A 12,573-nucleotide genomic window follows, 5' to 3' on the forward strand; every position below is an offset into this window, starting at 1 on the left:
TTCTTTCTAAAGTTTCAGTGAGAAGTGGACGGGATGAGGTTGCTAAAATGTGTCAGAACAAAACAAATAAGACAATAAGATCAAAAATTTAATGTTGGAAATAAATAATACAATCAATAAATATATATAATGTTCGTTGTAAGATCTAAAACAAATTTAAGTTTAAAAACCGTAATTATCCACTCGTACGGGTGAGCAAAAATGACGAAAAGCTTGTAATTAATCGCCTTCATTATGCCGATTGAATATTTTGCGCATATTAATATGTAATATGAAGCGGAGCAGAAATTTTGGTACTGGTTTAGATTAAAATCTATTTCGATAAAGATGAAGTCAAATTTCATATGGTTCTTATAAAAGAAATGTATACAGCTTTGTAGTGACGTCAAGATAATAATTTTAAAAATTATAAAAAAGGCATTTCAAATCGTCCCAACACGACTTGAAATGTCGTTTTTTATTTCTGTGTCGTGACGGGTAGTCATATCCGTGGACTAAAACCATTTTCATTTTTTGGCTTCTGTTGAAATTTTTTTGCTCAATTTGTAAGAATTTATCCCTGTTGATGATGGTAAAATGTCCAACGTCGTAATGTTTCATATAAACTTGACATTTTCATCAGCCTGAGAAACATGGCGTATATGTTGCCATCGTGGATTTACAGTCTCTCATGCAAGCACCTCATATCAGATTAAAGAGGTGACGTTTTCTTCGTTTCCATGAAAAACTATGAGAAACGCGGGAGCGTTGTGTCGTAATATGTGATGTACGCACCCACTTTTACAGGTGCAGCTAAAGCAAGAATTCAACAGCATCTTTTTCACCTAAGTCGTGTTCATACGTCGACTCAATTGTGGGATAGTCTTTAGTCACCGTAGGAGTTCCATGCATGTCGAACAGAATTACTGTGTTATTATTTCGAAACAACCACATGTTGGGCACAAACAATGTCTTCTGTGGACCAATGTTCCAATATCGTCCAATATTATGCCCATTGACAAACACTACGCCTTTAAACCAACCCTACAAAAAAATTAATGTGTTAGCAGGATTCGACAATTTTGACTGGTATTGTAAGATCTTTTGTTTTTGTTGGTGCAGAAAATTCGACATATGTCCCTATATAAAATACCACGACCTACAAAACATTTGAAAGTGAACTACCATGCAAGTAACTTAAAACTAATTGCACAGTTCATTTTCAACCTTACATAGAAGTTCCCTGAAAATCGCACGAACAAGAAATTGCAAGGACAGTATTAAACTAAATAATAGCTTCGTAGTGTTTTAAAGACTGAGATTCACATTTGAGGAGAGGTTCACAAATTAAAAAATCGGAAGATCTAAAAAGTTTGAAGAAAATAGAAGAAGGTTGTGGCATAAGTTTAATGTATTATATATATTTCTAACTCAACATTTTTGAATTGTCAGAATTTATCTCCACACACGTTTGCCTACGCACACAAAATTTACAAGATAACACTTACAAGATATTTTTATCTCATTGTGTTGTGCAAAAAATAAAAGACATGCATTTCTACTTACAGGTAGCTTGAGGGTTGTATCACGTGGAAAACTATGAACGAACATGTTGCCTCTGTATATAGTTGGTACTTTCGTTTGAAATGTTGTCTTTTTATCTTTCGTGCCGAATGTGTTCCAAGCTGACTCGTCTTTCGATAACCTGAGAAAGATGACGTAATGTAAGAAATTGTATTTTTAATTAATTTATTCAAAGTTTATATTTGTATATATATTCGTTGCAAAAAACCCGTAAGGCAAAAACATAAACCTGGGTAACTGGAAAAGTCTAAACAATTTTAAAATTGATCAGGAAAGTACCAAACAGTTATAAAATTTAATCATGAAGGGAAACTTAGATAGCCGGCTCGAGTTGAATTTCAAAGAGAGTTTTTTTCAAAAGAATAGCTTTTTCTTGGTTGTTTTCTATCACTTGAATTGAGGTTTATTTCTACACACCGCTGTTTTGACACGAAATTTGCATGCAAATATTTGGTGTCCTTCACAAGGGCTTACAGAATAGAAAAATAAGAAGCAATTTTTATCGCCAAAAATGTGCAGCATGATACGCAAAATAGAAAATAATATGTAATATGTACATAGAATCAAATATAATATAGAAACAAATATATAATTAGAAATAAATATATATTAGAGAAACAAAGAAATTAGTTCTTCTTACTTCGTGATCCAATCGGAACGAAATTCTAATGGATAAATTTTCCAATTTGATATGAGATTATTATCTAGCTCAACCTTTCCAAGAATTCCTGAAAAGCGTGTAAAATGATGACGCGTAAGAAAGTGAACAAAATTCATAAAAAATCGACTTTAATAGCTACCTTTTCTTTGGTTATTTATATCTTTCCCATAATTCACCCTGCCAGAATTTTCGACGAGTATTTGAATCGTGTTAACAACGCCACTCTTAAAAAACATAGAAAATTTCATCAATTTTTAGTTGTCACAGAAGCTTTAATCTATACTACAGAAATTTCTAAGCATACGCATTCGCACAAAACTTGTACTAATAATGGTGTTCTATTAGAGGAGTGAGAGGAGTTCTAATATGCGCACAGCGAAACATAAGAGGGAAGGAAACAAGCGTCACACATATGCACCTTAGGTACCGAGGATATCCCACCAATCATTTTATTAATAGAGACAGTCTCTAATCATATCACATCTGATGGTGTCTAAATTATAGCGCATTTAATGACCTCGAATATATAGCGCATCTGATGGTCTTTAATACATAGCACATTTAATAATACATAGCACATTTAATGGTCTTTAATACATAGCACATTTAATGGTCTTTAATACTGTTGTACTGTTTTTATCCACACACACACATACTTCAAATGTAAAATCGTTGTTCACTGTCCCTGACTGACCGCAAACCAAACTGATCTTTATAAGGCCTACTTAACTAGCGATTGAAATATAAGATATAAACACTTACTTTAAAATGTCCATCAACATTGACTTTGATATTGGGTTCGAATTTACTGCTACTTGTATAAACCACTTGACCGTTAATTAAAACCTGAAATACGAACAACATTTGCATCACCAACATTCGCCATTTTAATACAAGTTTACAAGTAATTTTAAAAACATTTCATCCAATCGTACAGAATCAAATACGTAAGGTATCAGTATATCTTTGTTTAAGGCCAGCGTTATATAATGGCATGACAACCCAACCCAAGGGCCGCCGTACGACCGACGATTCTATTTACACTCACCACAGCAAAATCTTTTACTTTTGAAATCATTAACGATGTTCCTGGTTGTTGAACTTCACTTTCATATAAAACATACCCATACGATTGACCTGCGTTGTTATTTATCGGTAGCATCTCCATACTGCAAGGGTTTCGGCGCAAAATTGCACTCTAATAACAAGCATTAATGCTTAAAAAACTGAAATAAACACCCAGACTAAAATATATTCCCTGCTACAAACGATTTCTTTTAACAACTTACAATAAGATTCTTCGTTTTAATATCTTCTAATGGAATGTAGCTGCTGAATTTAATATCACCTAAATAAAAAAAACAAGGCAAATAAAACACATTCAATCGTTTGGAGTAGTGCTGTACAATTCAATGCAACTCTAGCTTCTTCTGACCAACATACCCTTTCTGCTTAAAACTCAGCGTAGAATAAGATTGATGCTTTTACTTAGTTTTTAATAAGCCACTATTGAGCTTGTATTAATGAAGAATATTTAATGAACAAAGGTAATATTAATTGAACAAAAAACAATTTTGAATTTTACCATATGCAGTGTAGCCATCATGATCTTGTACCCATGGCAACATTTTTGGAACTGAATGGAAGTAAAAATGGTGACTTAATATAACAACGTATTTTCAAAACTGCTAATGCGACAAAAAAAACAATAACACTGTCACGTCTGCAAAATAAACAAAATATTTTTGCTATATCTGGATAACGAACTACAGTGCAAAAATAAGAAGTAAAAAACTACAGGATAGCCACTGAAATTCGAGACTGATAGTTCTCGTTTTGCCATTTTTTGGTTCAATGTCAATACGAAGTGATGCTTTCACTGTTCTGGTTTCAGAACAATGAAAGCATTAAAAGGGACCTAAACTACTATACGATCGACAAAACAAAATCTACTGAAATGCTGCACCATGGACTGAACACAATCTACTAAAATTCTCCACCATGGACTGAACACAATCTACTGAAATTCTGCACCATGGACTGAACACAATTTACTGAAATTCTGCACCATGGACTGAACACAATCTACTAAAATTCTTCACGATGGACTGAACAAAATCTACTGAAATTCTGCACCATGGACTGAACACAATCTACTGAAATTCTGCACCATGGACTGAACACAATCTACTGAAATTCTGCACCATGGACTGAACACAATCTACTGAAATTCTGCACCATGGACTGAACACAATCTACTGAAATGCTGCACCATGGACTGAACATAATCTACTGAAATTCTTTACGATGGACAGAACACAATCTACTGAAATTCTGCACCATGGACTGAACACAATCTACTGAAATGCTGGACCATGGACTGAACACAATCTACTAAATTACTGAACAATAAACTAAATGATATTTACTAAAATAATATGTAATGACCTAAAACCACCTACTAAGTATACTACAACAAACTAAAAACAACACCTTAAATTAAGCTGATTCTGTAGCAAACTGGAGCGCAGATGAGACTTGTTGTAACTTGTAACTTACAATCTCTAAATTATAACGCTCGTCATACGCCTGCTTGCCTGCCTGTAAGGCAAAAGGGTAACGGTGAGTAGCAACAGGCGAATTCTTGTGGATTCTTTCATTGACAACTACTAGTGATAAAAAAATGAAACCTCACTGCTACTAACTTGAAATTAAGTAATGAAATTTCCATATATTGTGTATAAGACATCCAACTTTTCATCAAAAGTAACAATTTTTTAGTTAGTTCTGAAAATCTAATTAATCAATCAGCGAGGTCGCAGCAACAGACGTACGAACTACATAGATACCTATCCCTGGAGGAGAATGCTTTTTAATGACATCTTTTAAAGTTTCGAATTTCGAACGTAAAACACCTGTTTCTGATACAGGAGCATCATAATCTACAAGAGAACAAGCGTTGTTTAGTTGAATGCGAACATTTTATTATATGGATCTACAGTTCCATATATTTAAATGTTGGCGCAGTGAAAATTTAATCATGTGACTGCTCATGAACTTTTCCTTATTCCAACAAACATACATAATTTAAACATAATACAGAAGTATGTGAATAACCTACCATAACTTGTGATATCGCATTGATAATTTGAACCGTCATCATTTGCATTGGCACCATTCATAAAACCAAAATTTGTACCACCTGAAAATATGTAGAATATGTGGAAGAAAAAAACTGTGTAAAAGTTTTTCTGGCAAAATATTGAAATTGGAGTTTTTATAATTAGTTGTTGGAAAATAAATTACTTATCTCGAAATATTATAAATTATAAATTATAATTATTATGCTGTTAAAGATATCAGGTTGGAATTTTAGGTCAAAACAATAAATTTTTTGTTAAGAGCAATAGAAAATATAAGAATAATGACCAGCCTGGTTACAATTTTGGTATTTTTTTTAAAAAAAGTGTCCAGTTAACAGCTGTAATGAATAAATCAAAAAGCATGAAGTGAAAACGAAAAAAAAACATTGCATTACCTTATAATAATTATTGAATGTGCTGCTTACAATATCCTTAGATTTTTCTCACTTGAAGTCAAGTTTATAAAAGTGAGGCTTAGAAAAAACATACAACGTGAATCAACAAAACATATACATCACCAGTAAAAATGTAACACTAACCATGCCACATGTAAAGGTTGAATGATGCTCCTCTTTGTAACATTTCTTTCACCGTGTTTGCAAGTTTGTGTTCATCAACTTTGTGATATTTTTCACCCCAATGATTAAACCAACCATCCCAGAATTCTGTCACAAAAATTGGTTTATCTGGCTGACAAAAAAAATAATAAAGTCAAATTAGATGTTTCAATCATGATTTGGATAATTATTTAAAAAAAATGTATTTCTTTTTAATATTTCTTCAACATTGGAAAATATAACTATAATTTCATTATGTAAAATAGATAAGATGAGTAGTACAAAGTTAAATCAAACTTGCAATTAATCCCCTCAATCTTTACAATAAATATTTCAATATGCTCCACACGATATAAAACTAGATCTTGTTAAAAATATTTAAACTAACTTCCAAACACTTATAAACTATTATAGATTACACACGTTTTGAATAAACTACTTTACACGTAGAACCAGGAAGTTCAGCTAGGAATTGTTCTATGTTATTTTTTGTGCATTTTTAAATACTTTGCAGTATACTTATAAATTTAGCAACTGAAAATCGAAGTATTTTTTTTGTTGCAAACTTTGTACTGAGATACATGTGAATCATATATAAAATATATTACTTCATGTTTATTGTGTCTTACTTTGTTTTACATTTCAGTCATTTCAGCCTGATTGTTCTTTGAAATTTTTTTTTAATTTATAACATATTATATTCTACTTTTACCTGGAATTCAAGCAGCTTGTCCATCATCCGTTTCGAGTTTTTCGACATGAAATTAATCGTTTGTAACACTAAAAGGAAATAAAATGAATTTTATTTCTTATTGTTTTAATCAAATCAAATCAAAATCAAAATAATCAGGCTGGTAAATTTAATTGGTGAGTTTTCAAGTGAGCCATATTTAACGTATGTGTCTCTCATTTTAAAGAATATGATCTCACAACACAAAATATTTATAATTTCTCTTCCATGCAAGCAAGGTCTACAAAAATTAATTAAAAATTTTATAGGAATCAAGAATGATGTATGTTATAAATAAAACATTTTAACAAGTTCAAGTTAAAAATTTTTAATTATATAGCTAAATGATATTAAAAGCAGAAAATTAAAATATAACTTGGAAATATCAAGCACACACCAAAATCTAACCACTTTAAATACCTCCATCTAATTTATATTTTCCCAAACCATCTTCATTATCACAAACAAAGAACATCTCGCTTAGTTTATTATCTTCATAAAGCTATGAAGTAAAATTAACAGTATGTTTACAAGTGTAATGTGAAATAAGAAAGGACATAAGTATCTAGGCACATGACAAACAAACAAACAAACAAACAAACATACAATATACACAGAACCTACTTACTTGTTTTAACGCCTTAAGATATTCAATATCTTCTCCATAAACGCCATACTCGTTTTCAATTTGGAATGCAATTATTGGACCAACATGACTAAACTAAATATTTTGAGCACAAGATCAAGAAATGTTTTATATTTAAAACTTTTTAAAAACAATAAAATGTAAGCATTGTTTTAACAGCATCTTTTTTACATTATGTAAATACTTGATCAAGGCCCCTTCTTCCAAAAAGTCCTCCTTCTAAAAAATCCCCCCTTAAATGAATTCTGTGAATCTTCAAATTTTTTTATTTTTTTTATTATATAATATAATATACAAATTATGCTTTAGCCAAAAACAAAAACAAGAACAAAAAAAATGTGAATCTTCAAATAAGTTGCCAGAGGGAGGGAGCAATCAAGTTACTGCTAGATTCATAGAAACAGCTTTGTTATGCGATTTGTGAATAATTACAACGATAAATGATAACAAGAGTAAATGATGTGGAAAGAATGTTTTGAATTTTTCCCCCTATATATAATGATATTGAAAATATGTTAGAATAATTGTGCATATCAATATCCCCTATCCAAATTATTTCTAAGAATATGCCCAGGGACCTTGATCCAATATTCATGGTACATAAAAATAAAAAACTTACTTGAAAAGGGACAATAAGAGGAAGGAGTTTGTTAAAATATCGAGTGACAGCACTCATGAAAGGAGGATATGTTGAACGTAACTTCATTTTTTCGTCTCTTAGTAACCAACTAAAATACAAAACTTTAGGTAACTTATCCTACCATTTTTTTAAAAAAAAATTGTAGGTATTGAACCCTAAAAACATAAGCCGAAAAATCATTTTGACAATATTTGTATACTCATATTGTACAGAGGAGTCAGTATTCCCATCTAAAAAGTCACCACAACAGATAAACCAGAATCCCACCTTAAATGCTGAAGTTTGAGACTTCTTGTCGCGAGAAGTGCAACATTTTAAAAAAAAGGAAGAGTTTTTGGGAGAAAACCACATGTTCTCTCGCAATTCTAAAATTAAATATTATGGAAATTATATAATATATATAATATAATATCATTGTTTGAAGTAATCTATAAAATAAATCTAAATTTTCAATTTTATCCAAGCACCTACAAAACAGACTTTTCCAAAAACAGCCCAACCAATATGATGCTAAATATTAAATTTGTTCTACAGTAACATAAGGTGCATTACCTTGGTAATCCACCAAGATCCCATTCTGAACATATATACGGACCAGGACGAACAATTGCCCACATGTCATAAGCTGCAACAACTCTTAAAAAAGATCTAAAAAACAAAAGATTGGTAAATTTACAACCTTTTACTGCAATAGCTCTATTAATTGCCCATTTGTTTTAAAAATCTCTTAAAATAAGTACACTAAACATTCCTTCTAAAAGAGCCTGTTCTTTTTAAATCTTAGACTTTTTCGGGCACTCGCAATAAGTTAAAATGATATTGAATCTTACTTTCTTTTAATGTTTTTCAATTTAAGTTAACAAAATACGAACACCTTATAACATTTATCACAAAAAGCTAAATAAATTACTGCTCATATGGCCTTTTTTACCTTCATAAAAAGTACTTTAAATATTTCTATCCATGACGATACAATAAAAGTTACCAATTTCTCAATGCTCATGTAGAATCAATAAACCGTAAAGAAGATATTATATAAACTATACAGAAATTATGTAATAGAACCACAAATAAAATGCTAAAACATCTCTTTTCACTCTAACATTTGGAAAAAACAACATTTAACTATTCTATATAAAGTTGATGTCAGAAAAATATAATTTTAGATCCAAAAATGTGAATATCTAAACTCTGCAAACATAAACTCCTTAAAAACTCCTAAGTGGTGCTATTTCGTTCACTTATTTTATGCTAATCTTTTTGTTCCTTAAAAATTTTAAAGCAAATTTTATTAATACACATACTATACTTCATTTAATTCTTTTGTTTTCTCGCTTCGTATTAAAATATTTATGTGCAAGTATGCCAGTACTTTTGAAGTTTGTTTCATCTTCAGAAACATTGTATAGTTACTTACTTAGTTTATTTTCCATGTCAATGTTTTTTCCTATTGTTTAAAAAGTTAATAAACTTAGCACTTTAGAGTGTCCGTATAATGATGCGAAAAAAATGTAAGAGCACTGTCCCTTAAATACTCACCCTATATCCAAATTATCTTCAAATGTAAATTGTCCTGGAACTGGTTCATGTAAATTCCATGGGATGTATCTATAAAACAAAGTTACATAAATGTTTAGAAAATCACCCTGTTCTGTCACCTCAACATCCCTTTCTTTAGTATGACACACTTACATATCCACAGTGTTTAGTCCCATTGACTTCATTTTAAGCAACCTGTCATCCCAATCCGAAAAAGGAACACGGAAGTAGTGCAACGATCCACTTAATATTCTAAATGGCTTTTTTCGAAGTGTGAAATTTTTCCCTTTAATTCGAAGTCCTTCTGGTGCAACAGCTTTAGATTGGACATCAATTTTCGAAAAATATTTATTAATTGAAAACACATACACAAAAGTTCCAAGAAGAATAGATAACAACACTAAATGCAGGATCTTTGGATAACATCGAAATCTACCAGTTTGAATCATATCTGGCATGTTGCCTGTACTTATGACACCTAATAATTTTTCAAAATCTAAAAAAAGAAAAGAAAATTCACATGAAAGATTTTTAAGATAATCTAAATACATAATGTTATTTTAAGATATCATTATAACATAATTTGGTATTTTTGGAGATATATTTTCCTTTTTCCATGGAAATTCTAAGTGCACATGCTCACATTTATTTGATAAATTATTACAGTTTTAATCATGAGTAAAGCTACACTTTTTTACCTCACAATATTTATTAAAAAATAAGAGATTAATTTTTATTTTATTTACCATGTTACAGTCAAACCTGCCTTCCTATAATAGCCACTATTGCAGAGAGTTTCCAAAACTATCGGATCTTAGAAGCAACAAGAAAGGGGTTGCCAAAAATTAAACAGAAACTGGTCACCTTTTATAAAAAAAGTATAATTTAGCGGATCATGAATAGGAGAAATAATACGACTGCAAAAGAGTTTAAATTTTAAATTTAAGTACTAAAGGGCATACACTTTGGATTCCCAGGGCTGTCTCAGTTTAAATTTTAAATAAAAAAACATTATCCTATTATTTTAAAATTTTGTTATGTCTGGCATTATTTCATCATGTTGGGCAGTTGAGCCAAGCAGTGTAAAAACTGACAGGAATGGAGGGGTTATGTGCTTCTTCTAGCATTCTAAGACAAATAAGGCATTCTAAGGCAAATACAGTACAGTAATTATTAGCTAAAGGTTAGTATGGAATTTTGATTGCGAAAATAGAAAAGATAGCTTGCATTTTACCAAAATGCATTAAAAATGCTAAAAAAAATTTCACCTGGAAACAGAAATTTTCGCTATCTGACTTTTATTATAGTTAATTCGCTCCTTGTCAAGTAGTGAGTGAATGTTACCATAGCCCTGGGTTAACCCAAACCATGTGAGGGAAATTGGAAAGATGGCATACTGTGTGGGCCGTTGGGTGTTGCCGGGAGTTGTCTAGTAGAGCGTGGGCCCTAATTGGGTCTGTGTAGCTTAAAATAAGCATTAAATACTTCAGGACTCTCCATCTAAGCCATGGCTCCCGGATATATTAGACACAGGGTATCTCCCTCAATATTTCTGAGTCTAGCCATGTAAAATATGCATATCATCATCATGGGCCTAGCATGGTCTTTTGCCCAATCTTGTGACGCCCTGCCGAGTCTAAAGACTGGCTGGCCAATCAGACTGGGCATTTTTTTGTGCAGATTGGGCAGAACAGCCACATCTTTTTGCCAGCCACGCAATTGCTAAGGCTTCTTCCAACTTACTTCTAATTTGGAAATTCGCTTAATTAGCAGTATACGCTTAGTTATAACAGTTTTCCCTGACTTTTTGAACTTCGCAGATCTAGCTAATGTTCTCTCTCTCTTCTACCAGACAAAAACACCCTACAAAATCCATTCCAAAAGCCCATAAGGTAACCTTTGACTCGACTTTAATCTTTGCAAGTAGTAACAAAAACAGACCCATTTAAAAGTTTGTTTTGTAATCATTTCACCTAATTTTTGAGTCTACCTAGCTAGCGGGTTAACCCAAGCCATGTGAGGGAAATTGGGGAGATGGCACACTGTGTGAGCCGTTGGATGTTGCCGGGAGTTGTCTAGTAGAGCGTGGGCCCTACTAATTGGGTCTGCGTAGCTCAAAATGAGCATTAAATACTCTAGGACTCTCCATCTAAGCCATGGCCCCTCCTGGAAATAATAGACAGGGTATATCCCTCGATATTTGTGAGGCTAGCCATGTAAAATATGCACATCTATCTATCTATCTATCTCGTAGGCTCAGCAGCGCAGCGTTCGCGTTGCTTGCGAACGTAAACATGACCGGTTTTGAGTAAGTTAGCCCAGTATTGATGCATAATTGCCGCGCCGGCGCGTTTTTCGCCCCTTGAGATAATTGAAGGGATAAAAGGCTTTGATTTCTTGGCGGACAAAAAACGTATTATTATTTCTGAAGTTTTTTTCGTCAATACTCAATGCGCATTTTTCGTAAGAAGTCAGTCTGTTTAATTTTTTTTCGTGATATATTCTTCGAAAGAAATTAACTTCAAAACAGACATCTTAACTATTTCAATAATGGTTACAAAAGGCGAAAAGTTTTATCTAAAAAAGTTCTATGCAACTTCGTCCGCAGGACTAGTTTAGCTTTTAATATTTGGATGAACTGAACAAATATAAAAAGTCCAATAAGTTGTGGGAACAAAGTTTGTGTTTTTGCACACTTTCTATTCGTTCTAAAGGCGTTCCCCTATAACACAGCGGTGTTTTTTAAAAAATAGGAATCAGAAAAAAATTACAGAGTCAGTACCAAACTTTTATGTAACATAAAAGGAAGGAACTACTAGGGACAAGGTCGCCTAAACTCCCGCCAGGACTCCCCTATGACAATTCAAATGGCGGGAATTTTTGGCCGAAGAAAATTGTTACCTGAAAATCTAGTTGGATATTTATGTTGAACTTTCTTAAATAATGTAATAAATATAATCGGTGCTATTAAATTTTTAATCTTATATATAAAATAAGGACTTGAAAAATGTTTAGCTGCTAACTTGGTAGCGAACTTTGAAATATGCCACCTTGTCTTAAAATATCATTGGGCTAAAACTCTGGAAATGATGAT

General features: G+C 32.0%; 1 protein-coding gene across 1 annotated transcript; it reads right to left on the reverse strand.

The window, feature by feature from the left end:
• Nucleotides 1-57: 57 nt before the first annotated feature.
• LOC130636243 (beta-galactosidase-1-like protein 2) lies at nucleotides 58-10,000 on the reverse strand. Its single transcript, XM_057445898.1, has 18 exons — nucleotides 9,633-10,000; nucleotides 9,480-9,548; nucleotides 8,493-8,588; nucleotides 7,920-8,028; nucleotides 7,283-7,375; nucleotides 7,075-7,156; nucleotides 6,637-6,704; nucleotides 5,907-6,057; nucleotides 5,346-5,426; nucleotides 5,074-5,166; nucleotides 3,810-3,860; nucleotides 3,514-3,572; nucleotides 3,273-3,422; nucleotides 2,987-3,070; nucleotides 2,364-2,448; nucleotides 2,204-2,291; nucleotides 1,546-1,684; nucleotides 58-1,023 (listed from the first exon to the last, which is right to left on the reverse strand). Exons 1-18 carry the CDS (start codon nucleotides 9,935-9,937, stop codon nucleotides 793-795), a joined length of 2,034 nt encoding a protein of 677 aa, XP_057301881.1. The 5' UTR covers nucleotides 9,938-10,000; the 3' UTR covers nucleotides 58-792.
• Between the last annotated feature and the right edge of the window lie 2,573 nt (nucleotides 10,001-12,573).

Source organism: Hydractinia symbiolongicarpus, chromosome 3 (genome assembly GCF_029227915.1).
Source record: "Hydractinia symbiolongicarpus strain clone_291-10 chromosome 3, HSymV2.1, whole genome shotgun sequence".
In the NCBI taxonomy this organism is placed as follows: domain Eukaryota; kingdom Metazoa; phylum Cnidaria; class Hydrozoa; order Anthoathecata; family Hydractiniidae; genus Hydractinia; species Hydractinia symbiolongicarpus.